At 34.0% G+C, this 27,403-nt stretch overlaps 1 protein-coding gene across 2 annotated transcripts in view; it reads left to right on the top strand.

Moving 5' to 3' along the window:
- The window catches only part of MMP16 (matrix metallopeptidase 16), a 314,497-nt gene that overhangs the window by 122,007 nt on the left and 165,087 nt on the right, over window positions 1-27,403 (top strand). For both annotated transcript variants that reach the window (XM_057497909.1, XM_057497908.1), the window contains 2 exons: window positions 19,318-19,466; window positions 27,133-27,255. In XM_057497909.1, the coding sequence (XP_057353892.1) occupies window positions 19,363-19,466; window positions 27,133-27,255 (227 nt within the window). In that variant the 5' untranslated portion in view covers window positions 19,318-19,362. The remainder of the gene's footprint in view (window positions 1-19,317; window positions 19,467-27,132; window positions 27,256-27,403) is intronic.

Here is a 27,403-nt window from a genome sequence, read left to right on the forward strand (position 1 = left end):
ATTTTTGTCCCTTTTACAGTCTGCTCTAATGCTAGAGTGCCTTGCTTATAGCTGGTGCTCCTGAAATACTTAGTGAATTGACTCCATGGATTATTCACCAACTGTCAGCTATATGCTGAAATGTAATTTTGATTATTTTAAGAGTTTCTAAAATGTAATAACCATAAATTGTTATGGGTCCTTTTCTGCAGTTTACTTTGGATGCTAATTCAACATCATTTTATGAAGTTTGTCTGATACGCAGTGCTCCTCCTAAGCATATGTGTAGGCATGAGAGCATTCTGTCAACACTATGGAAGGATACTTGACATCAGGGCACCATTAATGTTTTCTAGATTTGGTGAACATCTTCAGTTGATGTCATTCTTGCTTTAGATTTAAGTTTTCCTAATTTTTAGACCGAGATTTTCTTAGCTTCCTGTGATTCATAGACTGATATGTATTTGCACCAACAGTCTTTTAGGTCCATATTTACCAATATTAAACTAAGAGATTAGAATGCATTTGTTGTGTCTTAAATATTAATAGTTCATGCCACTACTCCTAAGGAAGATGTATACCTAATAACCTCTCAACCCCAATTTTTCCTTACAGGTTGTTTTGCTTATAAAAATAGGCAGGTAATAAGAGTAGAAGATCATAAGATCTTTCACTTCTAGAGTGGGCCATAGAAAAAGTGAGTCTTCACAGAATTATGGGAACATGTCAAAAAGACACAGCTAATAGCTTGAGGCCTAATATTTGAACATCAAAGTAAGTAATCATAATAATAGGTTATTACCCATTGAATAAAATAGCAAACCATGAGTCCATACAGACATAAATACATAAGTAAATAATTTGAAATTTCATGAGCTGGATATTTTTATAATTTTAGGACATCCCATAACTATAGTGGAGAACCCTGGCAGGCACCATTTAATCAGGCCATCAAAGTAAACATTGTCATTAATGGGACAAACTGAAATAATGCACCACCACACACAGTATCACTCTGAGATATTCCTGCCAAAGATATATAACCAAGTCTAATCATGAGACAATATTAGGCAAACCAGAGTTGCTAGACATTCTCCAAAATAACAAGTTGGTTATCCCCCAAAGTGTCAAGATCATGAAAGTGAAGAAAAGACTGTGGTGATATTTCAGACTAAGGTGACTAAGGTATTATCATTGGGCAACTCATGCTTTTGGACTGGATGATTTTTCTATTAAAAATATTATTGAGATAACTGGATAACTTTGAAGTCTGATGATAAAATTATAATATAGATCAACAATAATTTCCTGACACTGATGATTATATTTAGCTCTGCAGAAATTAATATTCATAAAAATACTGTACTCAGGGTGGTATGACATCATGTTATTAGCAACTTATTCTAAATAGTTCAAAAAAACTAAAAGCTCTGTATTTATAATCATTTACAAGTAAATTATTGAAAATTTATAAAACTTGTGATAAACCAGTTTTAAAATTTTTACTCAATAATATATCAATACAATTGTAAAATACAGTAAAAATACTGCTTAATATCAAAGTGCTATAGTTTTTTAAGCTTAGTTTTATTTTCTCTATTTTTATTTATTTTTATTTTTATTTATCTTGTCACACATCAGTCAGACACAGTCATACCTTTAAATTTGTACCATTCCAACCTCACTTCAAAGAGAACTGCTGTGAATTACTTATTGTCTTTTGTGATAAAATATGTACTCATTATTCTATGAAAGCGGTTTTCAGGTGGCACAAATGCATGTGCTATTGTAGCAGGTACTTTTGAACAGGCATGGGCATTATTACCTAATGATTTTCTTCAAAGCTATTGGGATGGTATATGTAGATTCTATATATTTTTTTTCTGCTCATGGAATAAACCAACTCAGTACATGAGTTGTCATACAGGTTAGTCAGTGTCCTGGGAGGAAAAGGTGATATACCCTCTAAAGCATTTAACCAAAAATAATCTTGTTAGAGGACTCTGTCCTGAGGTTTAGGGAGGGTTAAGACAATTTACAGGGATAAGGTTGTACTGAAATTAGCAATAGCAGGCAGTCGTTACTCTCTATAGGACTAGGAAGGCAAGGAGGTGATTCAGTTTTCAGAGGCTGATGAGAACTGGGATCTAAAGAATAAATGCCCGACACATGTGTAGCCCCAGGGAAATGTAGTAAGGATAGTGGAAGGGGTATGAATATTTCAACCTCTGCTGTCTTCTGTCCTCTGTTCTCCACCATTAGGGACTCCTATTTGCTCAGTCCAACTGGAATTCAAATGACAAGGGAACTCAGTGATGCAATCCATGGAGGCCAGCCTCCCAAGGTACAGAACAGAGGAGGACAGAAAACTGATCATAGACAGTCAAATGGAAAAAAAGAAAAAAAACACATAGCATTTTTTAGAAATGTTTTGAGATTCAGTTGCTGTTGCTCTAAGACTTCTTATCTGCTCAGTCATGAAACTTATCCCCAATTTAATACCCATACATTTTTTTCCAGATTTAAGAATCATAATGATAGTTCATTGAGTGAGTCCAAGTGAATTCTGCCCACTTATTCTATGTTCTCTTTTCCAATTATTTGGAAGATTTCTGACTAAAGGTCATCACGCCCAGGGTAGATGGGGAAGAGAATTGAGAGTAGAAGATCAATCATAATTGATCTTACAATTTATCATTTTTCTATCTTTGTTCTGAATTTTAGGAAATTCAGATCAATCAGGTGTATGACGTCTATACAGGATATTAAAGTATACACAATATGTATTACTGTGGCAACTGGCATTATCTTAGTGCTGGCTCCTTTCTCCATAAATGTCAATGTTACCTATTTTAATCCTATTGAATATATTTCTGTGAGCAATATTAAATAGTGATGAGGTAGGATATTTTTTAAATGAATACAAATATAATCATGTACAGCTGTTTTCACAGAGCAGTTTTCCTCATTCTCAGTTTGCCATTAGAAGGTTGGCCTGTTTCAAATTTTAATTTGCAGCATTTTTCAGGTCAAAATAACATGTTAAACACAAATGAATAGCATGTAAGACTCAGTGTGGAAGATCTTAACATAATGTTTACTGGATTAGTGGTCTAAATAATGCTGTTACAGAAATACAGAATGCATTATATTTAATCAGTACAAGCGCAGTCCCTGAAATTCATTTAAAGTTCATTACATTAAGCAATCTTTGACTGTTATGTGTACTATCATATACAGAAAAAGAATGGCTTTTAACCAGACTTTGCCTCTGAGTTTTCATATGTTTACTAGGTCTTTTTGAATTGTAATCATAGAAAAGTTAAACAGTGCAGAAATGGAGTTCTTCTGTTTCAACCTTTCACTCAACCTTTCCACTCATAAGAGGTAAACACTGATTTACGTGTAACCATGTAGGACTTTTCTATGCCCATGACATACCTATGTGTCTGCATGTGTTTTCACTTACCAGTGGTTTACATTGACCTCTTCCTACCTATTCATATGGGTTGATTTGATTCTTCTTTATGAGTCTGTGTATTTTATTGTGATCATGTGTTCATTCATTCAGTATTTATTGATATCTGTTCCATGCCAAGAACTGCTCTATATGCAGTTTAACAGGACATATATGCTCCCTGCCCTCCTGGATCCTAGAGTCCAGAAGGCAAAAGACTAATAAGTAAAATAAATAACCTATTTTGGAAATTACTTTAGAGGAATCAAATAGGCCATACAAGTAAAAAAATAATAGAATCTATTTATTTAGGATTATTTGGAAAGCCTTCTGTCTGAAGAGGTGCTATTTGAGCAGAGACCTGGAATACTGAAAAGAAGCAACCAGAAACCAAGAGAAGGTCAAAGTCTTCTCCATACTGTTATGTAGTATTCCACTGAATTACACCACAGTTCATTTATCCATCCCATTCACAGTTAGAAGGTTTCCTTTCAGTTTGTGTGTGTGTGTGTGTGTATAAATAGATAGCTATTAGAAAAATACTCTTATAAACATTTGTACAAGGTTTTCTGGTACATACACTCAAGAACTTCTCTAAGGAATATATCCACAAATAAATGTGGAGGGTCATAAGATATTTATTCCAAATTGTTTCCTGGCATATCATATACATTTGCATTCCCAATAGCAGTGTGGAAGAGGGCCTGTTGCTCTACAGCTTTGCCAGTAACTTGTAGTGCTAAGTTTTGGGGAATTTTTTTCTTTAGCTTTATTAATCTCAATGGATGTGACCTGAAATAATCCAATAATCTTCTCTCAACTTCTCCTGCTTCCCTGACATCTCCATTGCCTCTTTTGTTGGCTTCTTTTCTTTGGCACCCCTAACTGTTGGTTTCATTCTTCTCTTTTGTGTTCTCTCTGTCTTACTTCTAATCTCCCTCTCTCTGTCTCACTGTTGCCTTCAATTAGCACAGCCCTTATAATTTTGTTAATTTTGATCTATCAGTGTTCATATTGCCAGGAAGAATATGGAGACAGGGATATAGCTAACCTGTCTTGTTACCACAGAAAAAGCAATTAGAGGTGAGGCTCAGCTGACACAGACTCAGTTGATATGTATAAGTAACACTTGATCCGATAGGAGAACTAGTCCATGGATTTGTAAAATTAAAGAAAGGGAGCAATTTATAAAGACAAAGGCAGTCAGGGACATGTTCTTAGAAGTAAAGATGAAAAATGAACATTGGTGCCTGTGACAGACTTGGAGATGGTCTTTTGGAAGGGTTATCTTGTAAGCACAAACTATAAGACATGACAGGAGGCTGAGAGGAATCCAGCAGGTAGAAAACAGGCTTTATGGTAGAGAGTGGATACAGCTCAAAGGACCTGTACCTAAGAGGATAAGACCCCAGAAAGGCTAATAGGATGTTCACCGGTGGTGACATGTGGCAGAAGAGACAGTTTTAGTTTTGTTTTGTAGTTTCTTCTTGGTGGGTGTAGAGATCATAGATATTTTTGTCATGAATGTAATAAATCTGTTACCTAAAATTGTCATTCTTCAGATATCTTAGAAATACATAAGTAGTGTAACATGTACAAATATAAATATTGTATCTACTGTTGTTGAAATATGGTGTGATAAATCCTGTGCTAAGTACTCTTACCAGGGTTTTTTTATTGAATCCTCTCCACAACTCTAGGGGCAATATTACCTCTATTTCACAGATGTACAAACTGAGACTTAAAAAGGGCCATGTACTTTGCTCAAGATCATAACTTTTAAGTCTGATCCAGGTTTGAACCTGCGTCCTCCAGACTCAAAGGCTGTGCCCATAACACACCACATATCACTGCCCTTCATATGATGACTTAAGTGCCCAATGAGTGCCTGCACACTAAGTACTATGAGAGGCTAGAGAGGTAGATGAGAAAATAGAAAAACTTCAAGGAAGACTGGGACATGGATTGGCCAACAAACATTGATATATCCAGGACAATAGTGGTATGTGGCTAGTGTGAACATACACTAATCCTGGGACACACATTCTACAGCCCATAAATAGACCACTTTGGGTAATATCGAGACAGTGTACAGGTTTTTAGAGAGGGTTGAGTTTGCAGAAGTAAATATTTATGAACTTGTGGAATTCATTAAATGTAAGGGTAAAGAATTTTAAGTCAGTTCAGAAAGTAAACAATAGCAATCAGTGTCTTGAGCAGGAAAATTTAAAAAAAGGAAATGATACTTTAATATAATTAATCTTTCAGTACTAAGTAGGCTAGATCAAAATGCAAAGAATATGAAGCCAGAAAAATGAATTAGGCAATTAGGGGAGTGTTGGAATATTCAAGTGCAAGTAGAGGAGAACATGGGCTAGGAAGGTGACATTGAAGATGGAAAGGGGATGGAGAAGCCTTTTTATAAACTCAGGGTATTTAAATGTTTTGAAATACTTATAAGTTATTTTTGAGTTATACTGCCATCACCCTAAAGCTCTACACTGTGAGGTTTGGATGCGTTACCCAGGGATATCTATAGTACCCATATAAGCTCCTATCAGGATATCTGCTTGTTTCTCTGATGGCTAGAACTATGAACTCCTTGATGGTAAACACTGCCTTTTCTTCACATCCTAGCCCCTAGTGGCATTCTGCCCCCAAAATAGTATGCACCAAGTGTAAATACTTTAGCAGTAGTAACAGCAAGTATAACATATTTGATCTCCTACAAAGTTGTGTCTACCTCTAGAATGTATCAGGAATTTATCTACTCACCCATCTTCCCAGCTACTGCCAGAATTGCATTTACTTCCTAAGTGCTCCATTTGTGTTCATATTCATTCCAATTCATTACCCACATAGGCAGCCAGAATGATACTTTTCTAACATAAATCTGAGCATATCACTAAAAGTTTAAAACCCTTTTCTGCTTGCCATAAAAAAATCCTACTTGTTGTTTCATGATCTGATCATATAATTTACTTTCTTAGACTAACTCCCTCTTAGGGTGGCTTTCTTTCAGTTCCTTGAAGACACCAAGCTCTTCCATGCTGTTTCAGTTATTTATTGCCATGAGACAATCTGTCCGAAAGTTTAGTGGGTTAAAACAACAGCAGCATGTATTTTGCTCACAGATCTGTAGTTTGGGTCAGGCTCAGCAAGGGCAGTTTGTCTGTGTAAGGACTAGTCATAGGCTGAGATCTGGAATCATCTGAACGCATGTTACTCACTTGTCTGGCAGTTGATGCTGGCTAATTGCCTGGGACTTTAGATGAGAGTGTGAGTGGGAACACCTACACATGGCCTGGCCTTCCTGCAAGTATGGAGGCTGGGTTCCCCTGGTGAGTCTTCGGAGAGAGAGACAGAGAGCGAGTCAGGCAGAGGCTGTGCCCCTTTTTCCTGTCTAGGCTCGAAAGCTGAGCAGCATCTTTCCCATCAGGTTCCTTTCATCAGAACTAAGTGCTAAGACCAGCCCAGAACCCAGAAGCAGAACTTAGACTCCTTGTGAAAGGACAAGTGTCTGAGAATTTGTGTATATGCTTTAAAACCACCACCCTTGCCTCTGGGTATTTGTAGTTGACCATCTCCCTCCTTAGTGTGGGTTTTTCTCTTTCAACTTTGCTAACTTTTTATGTTTCAAGTTTTCAATATAACTATTGGTTCAGGTGTTGTCTTATCCTATAAATCTAAATTAGGGCCCTTAGGTAGACTTTCACAGCACTCTATGTTCTCTTTAAAGCCTTTATTACCATCCAAAATGACATATTTCCTGCGAGGTAGCTTAATTAGTGCTCACATCCCACACCTGTAAGCTCCAGGTGACCCAGGGATACTTATACATCGTCTACCATGTGACCTCAAGCCCTAGCCACGAACTGTATATAACAGGTTTTCAGTAAATATCTGTGGCATTAATGTACCATGGAAGAGGTTTTCTTTGTTCAGAAGGCATCTTCTTAATTTTGAGAAGTTTTAATGAATTTCTACTCATTAACCCTAAATCACATATATTTTTAAAACACAGGTAATCTTATTTTGAAAAATAAAAAAGTCTTACTGTCACAAAGCATTTAATCTTTTAATTACCTTAATTATAATAGATGTTAAACTCCTTCAACCTTCCTACCATGTTATTTCCCTAAAAAAATAGAAAAGAAAAACACAAAAACTCACATTTCCAAGAACTATATATGCTCTGGAGCAAAAAATGCTTTCAAGATTTTGAAGCACTAAATTGTCCCTGGAGAGAAAAAACTGATTTGTGAGAGCAGCCAGTACTGAAAGTTGTAATAAATGTGTTTTTGTTGTTGTTTTTCAATATTCTTCCAATAGTCACTTTATCATATTCTGGAGATATGTCAGGGGAATCTTTCCCCATTAACTGTCCTACCCTACTTAAAAATTAACTTCAAATTTTAGTGCTTCTAAAATCTCAATATACTAATGGATTGCTAAAATCAAACCTCTTTTCTTACCATTTGGTGGAAATCATGAATAGATGGAGGAGATCTCTTTGCCTTCAGAGCGTTATGCTGTTTGAAAGGAAATAAATATTTTATTTTAGAGAATTATAATAATTTTCTGCCTTTTAAGAGTTGGAACTGATAGCAATGGGTTTGATAGGTACAACTTCTCACTTGCTTATTTGTTTTTCTTTGTGTTTTATTTATTTGTTTTTCCAGCAAATTGAAAAAAAAATGACCTCTCCATGGATGAGATTCAGCTGTATGAAACAACGCAGCTGATTTCTGACCTAGAATAGCCTGTACAGATCATCCCTAATCTTATATAACAAAGGATAGTTTATCAAGGACTCACTCTTCCTGGCTTCATGGAAGTTAAGAGCAAGAGCCACTTTAGATTCACACTGAAACCTGTATACTTACTTGCTCTGTAGCCCCAAGCAAGGGGATTAACCCTTCTTAACCTGTTTTCTCATCTGTAAAATGAAGATGACAATACCAGCCTAATAGGCTTGTTGTGATAATTACATGAGTTGGCTGTATTAAGGGGATGAACACAAATCCTGGCTTAATAAACGTTAGCTCTTGGTATATTGTTTACACTGAATATCAGTACCATCCTGAAAACAGTTAATTCTGCAGCGATTGCTATTTCCAGGTGTGGGGATGGAAAGTAGAATCTGAAAAGGCAAAGAGAAAAACCACTAAGTGCTTTCCCAACAATGACTCAAATTGTCAGCTCATATTTTACCTCGTTCCATGTTTCCTAGAGGTTATCCAGAAGTGCCTGGATGTTACTCATGTTTTCAATGTTTGTGATAAACAGATTTGTTTTCACATGTGGGGCACTGGACTCTTCATTTGGGGTCTAATGGTGTGTACATGTGGTGGAGTGGGGGGGATGAATAGTTGGATAGTAAACCTAGTGTGCAGAAAACAACAAAATATCATCAGTGTAGTTTCAATTGTGCTATCACAGATTTCCCAGTTAGCTAGCCCTTGTAATTTTATTGCTTAAGCTCAGAAATTATGCCAGAAACTGTTCTAAAGTGTTGTGCCTGTAATGTTGAATAAGATATATAAAGACAAAGAAAAAAATGTAAATAAACAAAAGTACCATGTAGTGATCATGATAAATGCAACAAGCTGCTTAAACAGGATGCTACATGATGGTGGTGGTAGTAAAGTAGAGTTAAGGAAGGTTTCCTTGAAGAAGTCTAATTAGAATTAAATTGTAAGCCTGAAGAGAAATGTATTTTGTATTTCATTCAAAGGAAAAGTAAATGCAATGTGCCCCAAGGCAAGAAAGAATTTAGCTTTCTTCTAACAGAAAAAAAGGAACAGAAAAAATGACCATGTGCCTGGAATATTGAGAGGCCACTAGGAAAAGAAGTTAAAGATTCAATAATGATTATGCATGGACTTGTAGGCCACAGTAAGGAATTTGAATGTTACATTAAGTTACGGGGAAACTTTTGAAGGGTTGTAATCAAATGAATGACATTCCTTGATTTGCACCCAACAAAATAACTATTATAAAGAACAGAAAACAAAATATCAAGTGTTGATGAGAATGTGGAGAAATTGGATGCCCTGTGCAGTACTGGAGAGAATGTAAAATGGTGATACATCTGGAAAACAGTAAGGCAGTTCCTCAAAAAATCATACACAGAATTACCATAAAATCCAGCTGTTCCACCTTTGGATATATACCCTAAAGAATTGAAAGCAGGGATTTGAACAGATATACAGAGACCAATGTTTGTTTAAAATATCCAAAACATAGAAAACAGCATTACTCACAGTATCCAAAAGACTGAAACAACCCAATTGTCCATCAATGGATAAACTGGATAAACAAAATATGGTATATCCATAAAATAGAATATTACTTAGCTTTAAAAATGTTACACACTACATGCTGTGACATGGATGAACCTTGAAAACATCCTAAATAAAATAAATCAGACACAACAGAACAAATACTATATGATTCGACTTAGATGAGGTACCTAGAGTAGTCAAATTCACAGACAAAAAAAAAGAAACCCAATAGTGGTTTCCATGGGCTGGGAGAAGAAGGTGAAAGGGAGTTATTGTTTAATGGGTATTTCTGTTTGGAATGATGAAAAAGTTCTCGAGATGGATGATGTTGATAGATGATGCATAACAATGCAAAGGTGCTTAGTGTCAAACCAAATTATACACTTAAAAATAGTTAAAATGGCAAAATTTAGGTTATATATTTTTATTATAAAAAAAATAAAGACAGCACACACTAGTTGGACAAGGAGAGAGAGTGGTAGCACTGTGAAAGCACAGAGACCAGTTGAAGAATCTTGTAATTTCTGGTAGGAGATAATCGTGCCCTAGACAAAGGGGTGCTAGCAGAAATCAGAGTTCCTGTTCAAGGTAAAATTGTTCCTACGGCGTGGTGATGGAGTGGATATGAATGATGAGGAAAAAGGAGAATTAAGGATGACTCCTGTATCTTTGATTTAAATAGCAGTGTGATAGCAGAGTTGGAGTCTTAGGGCAAGGTCAGGGGTAGAGGGTTACATTGGTCTGTCATTAGCAAGTACAAAGTATTCAAGGGTTTAATTTTGAAGAGATAACCAAGGAAAGTGTACATACAGTTGACCAGCAACACTGAGGCTACAGTACAATAAGAAAGTGCTGTGAGAGAATTAATGAAGCATGAAGAAAAGATAACTCTCTGGCAAAGAGGCTTTCAGTGTATTTTTTAAACTGTAAAACTGAAATGGCCAGAAATGATATATTTTAGCAAGGCGATGAGAATATTAATTGGGCTGGACAAAGTGAACTGTGCAAGGCTGTGTTACACTGGCAGTTAGAGAAGCTCTTGGAAGTAGGAGTTAGCATTGCACCCAGAACATATGCAACCACAGCTCAGTGTCCTTTCATGATGTGAAATGAAATGTTTTGTTTGCATAAAACCTGAACACTCTCAGTTATTGCAGATATGTTTTTAGATGGTCAACCTTCTCATTTGAAATGTGAATAGATCGCCTAGGATTTCCCAGGAAACAGACAGACGGCTGAGTCTCTTTGTGTCTAGAAAGCAGCCAAGTGACAGACAGAGCCAAGCTTGGGTGTCAGTCAGATCTCTGTTTGAATACCGATTACCCCTCTTACACTGGTGTGTCCTTGGGCTAGTTATTTAACCTTTCTGGGGTTTTAGTCTGTCATTTATAAAACAGAGATAATAGTGCTTAACACACAGACTTGGTATAAGGAATAAAGATAATGCATAGTAATTACCTGGTCAATAGTGGGCAATGGAAGGATGACAGCAGTTGCCATATTGAGATCTGGAGGGAGTGGGACTGAAATCTCAGTGTGACCGAAGAATAGATTCCCTGGAGCAAAGTAGCAACGGCCACACTATGAGACCAAATCATGAATGGCTTAGAAGTCATTCTAAGGAATTTATTCTATAGGATTTGAGTAGATTCAATAGTGCATGACAGAAAGGAAGAGCCTGGGAATTGTCTGGGTCAGAATATAATATATAGATATTGATAAAATATCTTATCCCTCAGGAAGAGTAAGTACATCATATTGGAGAGAATTTAAGGAAATAGCTTCACTTAAAAATTGAGTAGTTTCTGTCAGCTCGCTGATCTCCACACTTTTGATAGCATACCTCTATCAACCATTTTTTAAAATACATTCACCCTGTCTTATTTATGATTATATTCATGAGCAGATGTACTAAACATCATGTATATTATAAAACATATTCAAAATAGAAATATTTTAATGAGTTATGGATGACATAAATTTAAAATAATTTTTGTGTTTATTGCATTTTATATTGTTTTTTTCTTATTAGAACTATTGTTAGTCACTGTCTTTTTGTAGAAAGTTCTGTGGCTTGCTATGCTTCATTATTTTGAAGACGTTGATTAAAACTTTGAAATACAGCCTATTTCAAGACCCATTTATTTCTAGTCTTCTTAAAAATTGCCGTGGCCAAAAAAGACACTTCAAAAAGATATATAAATGCAACTGAAGAAGTTGCATCACTAGCTGATTACAAATCGGGAGCCTCATTTTATAACCCTGTCCATCAACTATGCAAAGGTTTTTGGTAAAATTGAAACAGTAAATTTCCATTTCCCCTGATGTCTGTCAGTTGTGCCTGAAAACTAATCAGAAAGTGTTGCATTTTCATACTTTTAAGAAATGGGCTTAAAACCCATTGAAATTATTATTTTGGCAGGTTATTTTACAGGTGGAAAATTCTATTGCTGGAATTTTAAGTTGGAAATCACGACAGTTTTAATAGTGATTTATTTATATCTTTTTGAGTACAGTCATGTGATAATGGAAACATTTCCAAATAAGCATCTTTAAATTACTTTCCACATGGCACACCTTTCTCTTAAGAGCAGTTTCTTTCTCATGCAGTGCTAAAACATCACTTTTATGTTGATGGGACAAACTAAATATTCTTGTTTTCATACTCTCAAAATTGCCATTGAGTTTTGTCTTTTTGTAAAAGAAATGTGTAACTTAAGTTTGACAACTCTTCTAAGTATTTTGTCATGAGATAACCAAGAAACATCTGTATAGTATAAAATGTTTTCTTGGTCATTCCCCATCGTATTACAGAAAATGTCTACTTCTTAAAATGCTATAAACCATAAACCCACTTAATCTATCACAGAAAAATAGGGATATGTTGTAATGTGCTAGAATCAAGCTAATCATTGAAGGTTACACTGCAAACTCATATTGTGGAACTCCACCACCTCCCCCAAGACACCTGGTGGAACATAGGTGACAAAGGAGTTATGAAGTCTGGCCAAATGAGGGCCCTACTGTCAATATATACATTAAATAAAAGTGAAGTTTATTTCTTCTTCTTACAGATAGTTGTGTTATGCCTTATATGTGTGTGGTTGTGTGCCTCATATAAATAAAAAAATGCTCCAGTAAAAAAAAAATGCTCTGGTATTTTGTACCTTTGCCTTAATGGGACATTTTGCATTCCTACTTTGAAGACCCTAATTGAGATTAATTTCCTTTCATTTTTTGGCTTTAGTGAGAGTGAATCTACCCCCAGAAGGTAGAGGTGAGTTGAACTGAACATCCACATGATTCAGGCTCAAGTACATGCCTTTTAGAAAATTCATAGAGTGCACTGCCCAGTACTCTACTGGACTAGTGAAAATAGGCACAAATTTGGGGGAAATTTTACTGTTTAGATTTGCATGGTGATCATAATATACAGTAGAACCAGGTTAATTATTAATATAAGCTGTTACATTTTGGTAATTATTTCTGTCCACCTAAGGAAGAATCATTCTGGGGATGGTAGGATCACATACATGCCTGATGTTGTATGTTGCTGGATGTTTTGTGTTTTGGAGCTTTTACTGGTCTGTGTATGTGTGTGTGCACACTATATATCCATCTTTAAACATGTAAAAATCAGGAAAAAACCAGTAAAGATAGATAAGAGGAGAATATATTGTAGTACTCTGTAACTTTCTGGCACAATGACTAGCATATGCTGGGAACCCAATTAAGGGCTACCATTTTGGGCTTATTGTGGTTTTTTTGGGGGAGTTTGTTTGTTTTCCATGGTGCTCAGCAATTGCTGTTGGGTGGTTTTGCTCCCATAGCTACAAGTACAAAGTGCAGTTCACTCTCATGCAGAATGGAAAGTCTCTCCCTAGTCTTTATACGCTCTCACTTTCTGTCATCAATTAGAGAATTTCTTGAAAAATGTGGTCATCACAATCATTACAACTCTTACTAATGACCCAACTTGTTTTCTGTCTCCTTGTCCAAATGGCAGTTTTCTCTTGATCACTAAGATGTACAGTAGAGTAACTTTTGGTCCTTCCACTTTCATTTCCATTTAAGAAGCCAGTTAAGTAGACAGTAAAATTCTAAAGAAATTGAATTCTGTATATGCAATTTCATATGCTGATTCATTCATGGTTTACATGGGATGGTGATTTAGAGCTCATTTAGATTTTTGAACTAGCAGAAGGCTAATTTCTGCCTCGTTAACTTGTACTGTGAATTTTCAGTTTTACCAATTCTGGATAACTACTCCCATATCAATTTAATTTTTTGTTTAATAGGTAGTTGTAATTCATATTTATAGCCACTTTTCAGACTGGACAATTTAGGCCCTAAATTCTGGGATTCTTTATAACTAGTGAATCATATATTTCATGGAAAAATGTCCTTAAGTTTTTGCTAACTATGCAGATAATATCAAAAAATAGAGATTAACAATGTTTTAGTTGTTAAATGTAGTTAATATCAGAATTTAACAAATATGTTTAGCTGAAAAATGCAAAATAACTTTATAACATCAAGAACTTAACTGCTAAAAAGTGTACTCTTTCAGCTGCATTTTATCAAGAAAGTCAGTTAATTATATCAGAATGTATATTAATTCTTTCAAGTTTAAATATTTTAAATATTTTTATTAGTAAATATGTTAAAATCTGACATAAATTTAATAATTTTAAAAAGAACATCCAAAATAAGTTTTTAAAACTTTTATAATTATGTAAATGGAAATGATACTAAATAAGTACTATAAAATATATTTATTACCTTTGTCCTTTTCCTTCCATAGTGAGTACTAATTTGGATCATTTGATCACTGGATATGTGGAACTTGCATTTAGCCATACCACACATTAAATGAACTATACCTGAAATAAGTGGCTCAGTCACAAATAGAAATTACGATCTCGCAAAGTGATTTTTAAGATTAAATAAAATTATAAACCCTACTTCCCTTTTCTTTGCCTCCAAAAATTTCTATGATTTCTAAGATAAATCACTTCCTGCCCTAATAAATTCATTAGTTTAATCTTTAATTTTTTTTGAAAGCCATCTGCACATCATTTCAACATGTTCTTTCTATATTCTGTGTTCTACCATTGAGGGAGTTCCATAGTTCTTACATTTGTGATTCTTCTGAGGAAATGAGTAATAATATCTTAATTTTATTTTAAGGCATTTATAAATTTATTAACTACAACAACAGGAGGAAAATGTACTTCTTTAGATTTTAATACCTGCCTGGGAGACTAAATATATACTCTTAAAAATTCTCTGCTTACTTTTGCAATTAGTCATGAAAACTACTTTGTTGTCACTCTTGATAACCATCTTTCAGGGTACCCCATTGTTATATGGGTGTAGGTAGCTGAGTCAAATGACAAAGATTCTCATAATATGGTTAAATGAAATGTAAATGACAAAGACATTCTTTCTTAATGGACTTCCTGAAACTGTGTGCCTGCTACTCCCATTTATACTATAATCCAGTAATGGCAATATCTTGTGCCGTGAATGGGACAGAATTAAATATTTAAGTGTTTATCTTTCATTGTTTCATATATTCATCTTCTTGCTCTGCAGAGAACAGCATTTCTCCATTGAATAATACTAAATGCAGAAAATTGGCTTTGTCTCCAATATAGCAAGATATTTGAATATGTTAGTAATGCAAGGAAGGTAATTCAAGGTTAGATTTTTTTGCTCCATTTGAGGTTCTGAGGTTACCTGTTCTAGTGGTAATGAGATGGGCTGAGTCCCAGACAGTAAAAGGAGTCAAGTTTTTCCTCAAAGAAACTTGCCTCTTGATATTTTTTTCAATGCTCTCAAATGCACGTCAATCCAGTGAGCAAAATAAAACAAAGCCAAAAAGCAAAACAAAAAACAAACTGTCAGATTTCTCATACTTCTTTGTGTTTCGGGATTTGGGGAATTGTCAAAAAGCATATGATTTTCTACCCTTTTTTGTAGCTTGTCTTTCCTCATAACTCTGACTTCTTAAATCTCACCTGGCTTTTCAGTCTCACCCCACTCCAAGGACAAATCTTAACTTGAGCAGGAGCAATTTCAAGAACTCAGAACATTAAAAAGCACAAAATAATAATATGACTTACTGAACAAGGCTTTATATATTTCCTATCCTCACATCAACCCAACAAATTTGATATCATTTCCCCAAAACACACACATGAGGAAATTATTTCTTAACTATCCATTATAGTTATATAGTGCATTTGAGAACACTGAAAAAATACCAAGGGACCAACAATCTCAGCAGGAGTCCAGTGTATTTCCAGATATCCAGGAGAAGTAATATTTTAAAACAATGTTGAAGACAGGTATATATTTCAAATAAGAGTGTATAAGGATAGATGTCTATGGTATACTCTTTAAGGAGTAAGGTGCATCTTCAAATGTTACTTTGTAGACTTAATTATTTATCAAATATGATTGCACAGATTTGTAATTTAGTAGGAAAAGAGAGAAAGAAATGTTTTTCTCTGTCACTTCTGTTGTATCCCCATTCCCCAAACTTTCTTTTGTTCACTATCATAGAATAATAAAGTATTAAGGTTACTATCTTGTTCTATTTATATGACAAAAGAGTTTTATGTTACAGAAATAGAGTAAGGTTACTTATACAAGAGCCTCCTTTGTTGATGATTTTGGACCACTGTTTTTCCTCATCTTCACTGTGTGTACCTGAACATCATCCATTGGTACCTTAAGATTCATTGTTTACAAAGCTCTGTAGATTTTGCCACAGTAGTTTTCTACCATTGATGCTGACTGTACAGGTCCAGCTCGTGTTTACATCACCATGCTGACCAATTTAGTCTCCTCCAGAAAGCATTAGTATCTTATTATTTAGGAGTATTTGGTATGGATCTTTTTCTCTATCATACAAAAAATGATCAGATCTCAGAAAACTGTGGTCTCAGCGGTTTAAAAGAAGTAGTAAAACAAAAACAAACTCAAGGGAGGCACCTCCTTGGTGATTAATTATTTAAGCAAGTATTTGTTTTCATCTGCAGTGTCCATATTGAGTATTGTGAATATAAACAAGCACAGTGGATCAAATGAATACTTTAAGTTATTGAAGATATAATTACTTGCTTTTTACATTGACCTAGTGTAAGGTTGTTTATAGCAGTTTTTGCTTCAGTAAGAAATATTATTGAGGACTTGCTGGTTTCATACTCTAACATGAGACCAATATAGTCAGGCTTGATTTCCCATTCTTTTGTGGAAAGATGTGTTACATGTTTCAGTTGAGAATTATTCCTAGTCAATTTTGATGATGTCAGAGAAGATTTCTTGATTAACAAATAACAAAGACATTAAGAATGGTAAACTCAAGGTAACCTGTAATCTTAATGCCATTGTTATCAAACAAGAAACAAACTTTGACCCTAAAATAGTAGATCCCATGCTTTCTTGATATTTTACAATTAAAAAAGAATTACCCACTTCTCAGTCTTTTGGAAAAATAGCCATTCATGATGAATGACATAATATAAAAGAGAACTTGAAGAAAAATCACAATTTATTTTTTTATTATTTGAAAGGCTAAGGCATAAATTAAATGTGTTTTTCAGGACATGCTATTTTTTCATTATGTACTTAATGTTTATGTATTTTTGTAGTCTGTCTATTTGTATATAAATCAGAGTTTATCATTAACAGTTTTCTCTTCGCTGTCCTTATAAATGTGATTGCCAGTAGCTTAGCACCCATGAGTAACCTAGCAACAGTTCAGCTCTCTAGCAAGTAAGAAATTAATGCAAACAAAGTGTTGTATAAAAAAAAAAAGAGTTCAATTTCAGATATTAGTGCATTTGTACTATTAAAAATCAAGATGAAATCTTCTAATCTGGAGGAAACTGCATGACAATAGACATTAAATTTCCTAGTAAGTAATATATTGCCAGTGAAATCTTGTCTCCTTCATTCAGAAAAAAAAATGGATCTATTTCAGCCTGCACCACTGTTGACTAGGTTACTGAATATATGTGTCTACCCTGGCAGCCTATTCATTACAGATTAGATGAGAGGAGTGTCTTGGCATGTTTTCACTACATGGTAGATGAGTTTACTAGATGGAATTTCAACAGTAAACCTTCCTGACAGTGATACATTGCTATTCTCTTAAGGAAGAGTTTTAGAATAAATGTTTTAGTTTTCAAAGAACTATTCTTATAGTACTGCACTTTTGGAGATACCACAAAAAGTTCCACCTTGTGTTTCACCTCGTGTTTCACTTTTTAAGCCTTTGATATACTTCATATCAGCTGCATTTGGTGAAATTTAACTACTGTAATTGTTCTTTATTTTCAGTGAGAAAATACCTCTCCTGTATTTTAGTTATAAGGTCATAATAGAACTGTATCATATATTGGGATAAAGCTGCAACTTCATAGGATCATCATTTATATGTTGAATAGACCCAGAGAGGGAGGGAAATACATTCTAGTGAATACTTTCCATTAAATGGCGCAGCTTCTGTTCTGTGCCAGAGCCAGAATTATTTGGCCTTTCACAATTCAGCAGGTAGTTCACTACACTTCAGGAAATCCTAGAGCCCTATAGAAGATGGAGATAAAAGACAGAAGGATGAGATATGAGCTGAACATATGATTGTGCATTTTAAAATGAATGCATAAGACTTGTAGAACTAGAAAGCATCTGCTCTCTAGTGATAATATTTTTTTTCCAAATACTCTGAATTTGGGATTCTTTTAAAAATCTAACCTTAAATAACTTTGAGTTGTTGCTATCATCATGTTTGTGATATGATCTTAACCCTGACATCTTTCACTACCCTCTCAGATCTTCCTTCCCTGAAGACAAGGAGGATAAAAATCATGAGACACTTAAAGAGGGAGCCAAACATACCTAACAAGACAGTCTGATTTCATTTATCTGTGAGAAGCTTAGTCACTTACATTATTTGGATTGAAGTGAATCACCTTAAATAAATGATGGAATATTCTTTTTATGAGGTCAACAGTTACCTACTCTTGAAGACCATCTAGCTGCAATTGGATAGACAAGTTGCCTGGAATTTATACCCCTGATGTCATGACACAATAACATAGTTTGTCTGTGATGCTGCTGCTCATCACAGCTCTGGGTACTGGTCAGTTGTTTAGGACAGTGACACTTTAGATGTGTTATATGTATATTACCTTCCTCTTCCAGAGCTGACATCTCAATGGTGTCTGTTGATAAAAAAGTGTCATCCTTTATTTTGGGAAGTTGAAGTTCTAGAGGGCAAGAACGATCTTATTTGTGATCTTATCCAGTACCTTATAACTGTTAGCTTCCAATAAATGGTTATCTTCTTCTTTTCAATTAGTATTTGTAGGTATGTTAAAAAGATCCATAACAACCACTGAAATTATGTTAAAGTAACCTACATTACAGAACATATGTTAACAAGAGATAAAAACACTTAAATAATATATGCTCTGGTAGAGGAAATAAAGTTTAAAGATCTACTATGGACATATTTTAATTACTGTAAAATCATTGTTAAACCATGAAGTTGATCTGAAAGGCACTGTGCTTTTATTGCAGGTTTGGTTACAGAAGTACGGCTACCTTCCTCCGACCGACCCCAGCATGTCGGTGCTGCGCTCTGCGGAGACCATGCAGTCTGCCTTAGCTGCCATGCAGCAGTTCTATGGCATTAACATGACAGGAAAAGTGGACAGAAACACAATTGAGTAAGTAATGACACCCCACTCTCTGTTTTGGTTCTTGAGCCACATTAAGTAGCCTGAAAAACTTTAAGTGAACTCTGCTGGCCACAGATGGAGTGATCTTTTTTTTCATGAACTTTTCTTCGGAATTTAACCTATTTTAACTCCATTCCCCTGAGATGTCAGATTTTTCAAAGTCATATTTACTCATCTGACTTCAGCAACACATTTTCAAAATAGGGAAGAAAATATGAATGATGAATGTCAAAGTGGATGTACGATTGAAGCCACTATGTGAAGAACAGCGGTCGGTGATGTGTTGGAGATGGCTCACAGGGTTGGTGAGAGCATACTGTGCACCTTGTTTCCCTGCGAGGTGATACCACATCAGTAGTTGAAATTGGCCAAAGTAACAATCATGCCAACAAAGGAAAATGGGAAACAATACAATTCAGGGCTCTTTTTTATGGAGGAGAGCCAGTTAACAGTTTATTAGCCCCCTACTAGTGACAATTTTTTAAATTAGTTAAACCAAGAAAGGGTTTTCACTTCAAAGTGTCTGCTTTTTGTATTTTATTATCAAAAGGTTTGCTTTTACTCTTACTGAACTAAAAATTACTTTATTGGTTCATCAGTCATTCGTTCACTTATTTATTCAACTAATAACTCTTTACTGGGCAGGTTGTGAAAGAGGCATATGCAGATTCAGAAGACAGGCTTTTCTTCAAAAGAACTTTATGTTAACTGCTTAGCTAGACATAGTCACAAATTATTTTGTCACAGGTACACTAAGTTCCGTTAGGAAAGAGCATTATTGTTTCTGGAGAGCAAAGGAGGAAGTGATTAATTTTTTCAGTGCATCAAAGAGTCATTTGTGTTTATTGAGTCCTTGATACTCACAAAGTAAATCTACTTCATTATTAATATGATCATCACAGATCAACCCTCCACAATAGGGCAAACAGTTGTATACTTTCCTCTACTTTTTCAAATAAAGAAATGGAAAGTCAAAATCTAAGTGAACTTCAGAAGGTTGCAGAATCCAGATCTGTTGGCATATAGTTGGGGAACATTCTAACTACACCATCGTGTGTACCTCAAGAAATAATACATTTATCTTTCTTTTTAAACCTTAAGTACCTGAAATATCTGAGTTCAACTATGTTTCTAAAATTGTATTTTGCTTTCTAATACTTACAGCATGATGTTAGTATACTGTTTCTATTTTAAGATGGAGAAAAACCTAATAAAACCTTGAAAATTAAACATCAAATCAATTGAAAAAAATATATTACCTTTCCTAGAGTTTTTAAGATATGTATATATTAACTTTGACCTACATCTGTGAAACTAGAATTAGTAATTTTATAACATATTCTCTGTGCATGAAAAACTTGTTTTCAAAATTAGGAATAAATCTTGGTTATTTTAACCTACTTATCCTCTTTAGTACTTTCTCTCTTTAGTATACTATCAAACTTTCATTTAAGTCATAATATGCCGCTTTTCTTACACAAATACAGCTTTAAATTAATAAGGAAAACCTGTAGTAATTCCCACAATTTGTTGCTGTATATAGTACAGGATTCCACTTAAATTATATTCTTCATCACAACATTTTACAAAGTTCTCAGGGCAGCTTTTTTGTTCCCTAATGTAGAGCTATCTTCTGATTCACTTTCTTCAAAAATATGACAGGTTTTTTTTTTTTTTACATACAATAAATTGAGAACTGGGGAAGCCAAGTACTTTAAATCTGTTTTTTACGAGATATTAAAATTAAGAAAGTCCAGAAATCTGTGTTTCCCCAGAATTTTGGAAGCTCTTCAGCTTACTGGAAGGACTCAAGATGGATAGGTTTGATTTCCTAAAATGTCTAGGAAAAGGTTTTTGTCAGGAGTTAATGGAAGAGAAATGTGTGCAGGATTTATTTGGGCCCTTCATGTGGCAAGGGATCTGAACAGTTTGTAGTAGTCCTCTGACAGGACCATGTAAAAGATGCAGAGGTGCGGAGAAGGACAGGGGCTTTTGGGGGCATCCAGTGGCTCTGATTCCAGACCAGAAGAAATGATTGTCCCAGTGAGTAGGAGTTTAAGGAGCTTTTCTATGAATTATGGCATTATAGAGAAAGTAGTCAGGCTTTAAATTAACACAAAATGGTTTTTTGACTATTTTGGTTTTGGTGTGTGGTTTTTTTTAAACAAAACTTTGTTCTAAATCAGTTATTATCATTTATTTATTTATTTTTGAATTGGAAATACATTTTTCCCTCTAAATAGAGTGTTTTTTACCTGATAATTATTTCTAGGTGAACCCTCCGAAGCCTTCTTAAACTCCCATTTTCCCTTCCTAGACTGCCATGCTTCCTCTCTCCTCTGTGCCTCACTCATTGTCACTCAAACTGGAAACCCTGTGGCTTCATTTGCTTCTTGTCTGTTTTGATCCACTGTTGTATCCCCAGGCTTGGGGTATTGTTGTTTATGGTACTCAGCTCAAATAGTGTACTATTTATCTAAATATAACCCCTAGAATCATGCTACTTAAGCAATTGTCTGTGCTTTTGTAATCACAAATGAATGTGTGGTAACAATCTATGCTGAAATCGCATGATTACTGTACATAGTCAAATTATTAGGTATAAAATTTTATCTAAGCCTTATTCATAAAATATAGACAATTATAGACCTAAAATTATTTCTCAATAGTGAAATAATGTCTTGAGATTCATTTTCATATGCCATAAATTTTACCCAATTTTAAATTCTTGTCAAGGTCAATTGTTTTTAAATTAAATAATCATATCCTCCTTCATCAGACATTCAGTGCATTAAATCTATAATTCTTTGGTAATTAAAAATAACAATGCCGATTGTGGTAGTCCCTATATTATGTTGAAGAAATTAACCATTTCAAGCCACATATATAAGCTTTAAATGGCATATTATTTTGCTTTTATATTTGTTAGCATTGGTGTTAGTAATAAATACTTAACCCCTACCCCTCAATGAGCTCACTATCATATGTTGCAATAATTCTTGTACATTATGGGTTGTTCAGCTAATTTTTCTGAGCAAGCTCACTTAAATTCCTAAATAAGTGGAGCAATTTATGTTATGCTTGCTAAATTACATTTAGCAAGGAGAGAAAAAGATAGCAAGGCAATAATGAAAATGAGTCTAATAGGCTTATATAATATTGATAGTATTTTTAAAGTTTTGTTTATCTTTTATGTGTGTGGTGTTATGCACTGAAGTGCAATTAATGAGGTATCACTTTTAGGGTGGTCTTTTTTAATCTCCCATCATATATGTGTATGTATATGTGTGAGTGTTATACATATATATGTAGGATATGAGTAATTTTGCTTAATTTATTCAAACCGTGCCCAGCTTTTTAAAAAGATTATTATACTATAGTGGTATTTGAACTCTACATTTGAAAATAGAAGTATTTATTTGGATGTATCAAGATTTACAAGCTTTCTGGTTTATCAATATGTTTTGTTTAAACTATCAAGTTAAGACTCTTCTTTTTTAATTTGGATGTAAAAGATAAGTTCATTGGTAATTAAAGTTATTTTTCTTTACTTCTGAATATATCAGTGGTACTCAAACACTATAACATTATAGGATAGATCAACCCTCGTTTGGTAACAGAACAATGGTTGATAGCTAAATAAGCAGGGGCCTTAGCTTCCCCTCCTGAGAGATAACTGCTCTCCATAGCACTGAGTTTAGATATTTTTCCTTTTTAAGTTGAGATAATTTAAATGAAGACATTAATGACCTGTCCAACTAATTTTAAAATGCTGTGGGTTCTAAACAACTAAATTAATACTGAATATCCATGTTATGTTTATGAAAATTGAGTAGTACCATCATTTATACCTTGAAATTTAAAAAATGCCTTTCTTGTAGCTCACCCCTTCCTCCATTGCCCATTTACATGTCTGTCTGCTTTAGAATGTCAGCTTAAAATTCTTAATCAAATAAGTCAGCAAAGAAGCACACGTATATAAGCTTAATTCAATTTGACACACTGAAAAATAAGTATGTTTTAGTAATGATACCTTCTTAAAAAAGCACTGCTTGAAAATAATACACACACACTTCATCCCACTTCTTTCATATGTTATGGTTGTTACCTTAGGTGAGACAGTCAGTCAATTTACTTGTGCATACAGTTTTTCACCCTTGTGTACAGATATATATGGGATTTATCAAATTGGTTTATGAATGCAGCTAAGATTTTGCAGCTCAGATAGCACCACTAATATACCAATTTTATATTTACTATTAAACATTTAATTCATTGATGAGTCCTGTTGAACATTGACCATTATTTTTATCTACTGAGAACTTTAAAAATTGTAGGAGCAAGAATCTGATTTATGAAATTAAAAGAATAATTTAAGTGTTTGAAGTCACATAAAAAGCCAGAAGACCAATTTAGCTCAGATAATATATGTCATATTCATTTGCATGATATACTTTGAGGTTTTGCATATTTAATAAATAATGCTTGCTAATATCTCTGTGCCAAGACATGGATACAAATAGAGGTGAAGTTAATACAGAATGTTCTTAACTTGACCAACCTTCATTAAGGACTCTGCATTAAATTAACAACTGATATTAGATTATGCCCGTTCTTATATTCATTTCTCACACTCAATTCATTTATTTTATAATTTAGCTTTATATAAAGGTATAAACAATATCTGTGCAATAAGCATTTATTCAAGGCACAGAACTGGAAAGACAAAGTCTCCAAGGAATGTGTAGGATATTAGGGGAGATCTGCATGTGCAAAAAAATCTTGCAGACTTAGTTCATTGGTTTCATTTTCCTTATTGGAGATTTCACTGAGTGTTAACCCCATTCAGAGCTGTCTGTCATTACTCATATGCCAGTGGAATATAGCGGCATACACAAATTAAAATAGACAGCATAATACATTGTGTTAAAATGGTAAACTACCTATATGAGTTGAATAGTGAAAGTTAGAATTCTTAAAGTGAACTAGGAGGAAAACGTATTCCAGACAGAGGTCACAGTATACAAAGGCATAAAGAGGTCTGGTTCTTTAGGTACCTGAGTAGATCTTGGGAAGTGAAGGCCAAGGGACATTCTTCTAAGTAGATTTTATTCTTAATATATGTAGAAAACACATCTGCGCTTTGGAAAGATTTATGTTTAGAAGTGAGAAGGTAGACATTAGTGCAAGTGAGCGATACCATGTGAAATTTTGGAGGCAAAAGAGACTCCATCATAATTGGTTGGATGTGAGGAGAGAGCAGTGGAGGACTTTATCTGGGTATCTGATTTCAGCATTAGAAGGATCAGAGGAATTGGTACAAGTCTGGAGTAGGAAAATCACAATTTTGTTAGCACATGTAAAATTAGAAATCATGGCAGGATATCTAGATGGAGATGTGAGAGCACTTAACCCATTATATTCTTATTTTTTATATCTCAGCATGTTACAAAAGCTCAAAAATATTACTGGATGAATGAATCAGAATGGAATGAGTAAATAATTGAGCAAATAATTGTAACATAAGAAAAATTATGTTAAGTGAGCAAAAATCTATGAAATATATAAGGAATTCAGCAGAGATATCTTTCAACCCAGGAATCTTATTCTTAGCCCTAAAAACCCTATCCTTTGGAAGATGCAGTGTTTCACTGAGAAAACATTTACTATATCCAAGATATGCATGATCTAAGAGGAAATATATATTAATAAATTTAAACTTTTTTCAATGCTACCTTCATTTTTTAATTTCATGGATTATTAGAGTAATTTTAGAGAATCTCTCCTCATTGACAATATACTTTATCCTAATAGCTAATTCTTTTTTGTCAAATTTTATCCCACTATCCATTTCAAAATAATTTCTTTTCCCAGAGTGCTACTTAAATATTTATCTTAGCTAAATGTAAGTGTAACCACATCCACATTAAGTAAATTTATTCATTTTAATAATTATGTATTCTCTATTCTCCCAGTACTTTCAATGAGATAAATAAGAATAAGTACCTGGCTTTAGGAATATTATAATTTTTTTTGAGAATATAATTATGGGATACTTATATATAAAATCCTCTTAATTCATAATAAGCCCTCTGTTAATGCTTACAATTTGCTACTTAAATCTATATCTAGATATTACAGTATATAGTAAAAAGTAATCATTTTTCACTAAAAATAATATATACAAAGTATCTCTATCCACTATTCATTGAGAATCTTTTATATTCCAAAAGTTGTATAAGATACTGGGGAGATGTAGATACCCTGCCCTTGAATATTTTGAAATATTTGAGTGTAGTGAAATCTCTCTCAAATTTAGTGGCTTTGAGAAATGCTCTGGGAGTGTTAGTTAAAAATAAGGATTTTTCAGTCTTAACTCCACAGAGTTCAATTCCGTAGCTCTGGATAGCCTCCTAGGAGTTAGACATGTCATTTGGTTTGGAGACTTTCATAGAGGGCAAGAGTGGTGTTTTGGAAGTAACCCTAAAATGCATTATAAACTAGGAGGAATTTTCTTAAGTCTGATAACTGCAATGTCTATAGATTATCACTAGGGGCAGAATAAAAAGGAGAAATTTGTAATGCTTATTGGAAAAATGTCACCTTTCTTAAAAAGTAAAAGTCATATTCAAATCTTGCATGAAGCTATTCTTATGTTTATAAAAGCTAATTAGCTGATTTATCCACATAACATTTTCACAAAATGGATATCTTTAGTCATTTGTACAGTCAATTATTTTCCATTTAAAGAGTGTAAAATTGTTAAGTATTTGGTGAAATAGACAAAGATTGATTTTTTTTCTCCTTTCCACTTTCTGAAGCATGTAGCACCATGAAGATTCTGCATTAGCTTTGTAATTGTTCAATTAAATGGGCTAATGAATGGTAAAGCTATTTTATGAGTCACTGAAGAAAAACTACTACAAATCATGAAAATCTTTCTCCTTAGAAGAGAAGCAAGACTATATAGAAAACAAGACAATGGCCAAATGAAGCTCCCTAGAAATGAAGTTAGACAACTGTATCTGAACAAGTATTGAAAATTAATAAATCAAAAGCAGTATTTCACTTTCCATATATAAATGGTAAACTTATTCATGTGATGCTAAACCTCACATTTGGAAAGAAATATTTGTTAAGCATTGAATTTGATTATTATTAAAGATTCCAAACAATTTACTTCTTTTAAACTAGAAAAGAGAATAACATATACCCTCTTGACTCCTGGAATTTAAGGTCATGTAGTAGATTTTTTAAATTGTTGAATGTTAAAAGCTGGAAGAGGCATTAATGATAATTTATTTTTAAAAGTCTCATTTTATGAATAAGTCCAGGGATTAATTAATTGCCCAAGGTCACATATCTTATTAGGAGCAGATTCTAGTTAGAAGTTTAAGAGTACTTAAGTCTACAGTAAGCTCAAAATGAATTAGAAAAATTATGTAAAGAAATGAGTTGTGAACTAGTGATTCTTGATCAAGGGGAAAAATATATGCTTTCTACTTCAATTCAAATTGCAGTAAAATTTACAGTTTTCTCTTTTATGTTTTCTTATTTCATTATCACTGTCATAGATAAACTTCTCAATTGATTTCCTTTTGCAATTAATGATTAGGCTTGTTGGTAAATAACTGGAAAATACTGCTTTTTGCAGCTGGATGAAGAAGCCTCGATGTGGTGTACCTGACCAGACAAGAGGTAGCTCCAAATTTAATATTCGTCGAAAGCGATATGCATTAACAGGACAGAAGTGGCAGCACAAACACATCACGTACAGGTATAAGAACTAATGATCTTATTTCTTATCTTTTGGATGGTGGCCATTCAAAACGGTATACTTGAAACCAATATAAGATTGTATATCAATGATACTTCAATAAAGAAAATTATTTAAAAAAAGAGCTAAGGATGAATTAACATTTTCT

The sequence above is a fragment of the Manis pentadactyla genome, chromosome 3 (genome assembly GCF_030020395.1).
Source record: "Manis pentadactyla isolate mManPen7 chromosome 3, mManPen7.hap1, whole genome shotgun sequence".
Classification (NCBI taxonomy): domain Eukaryota; kingdom Metazoa; phylum Chordata; class Mammalia; order Pholidota; family Manidae; genus Manis; species Manis pentadactyla.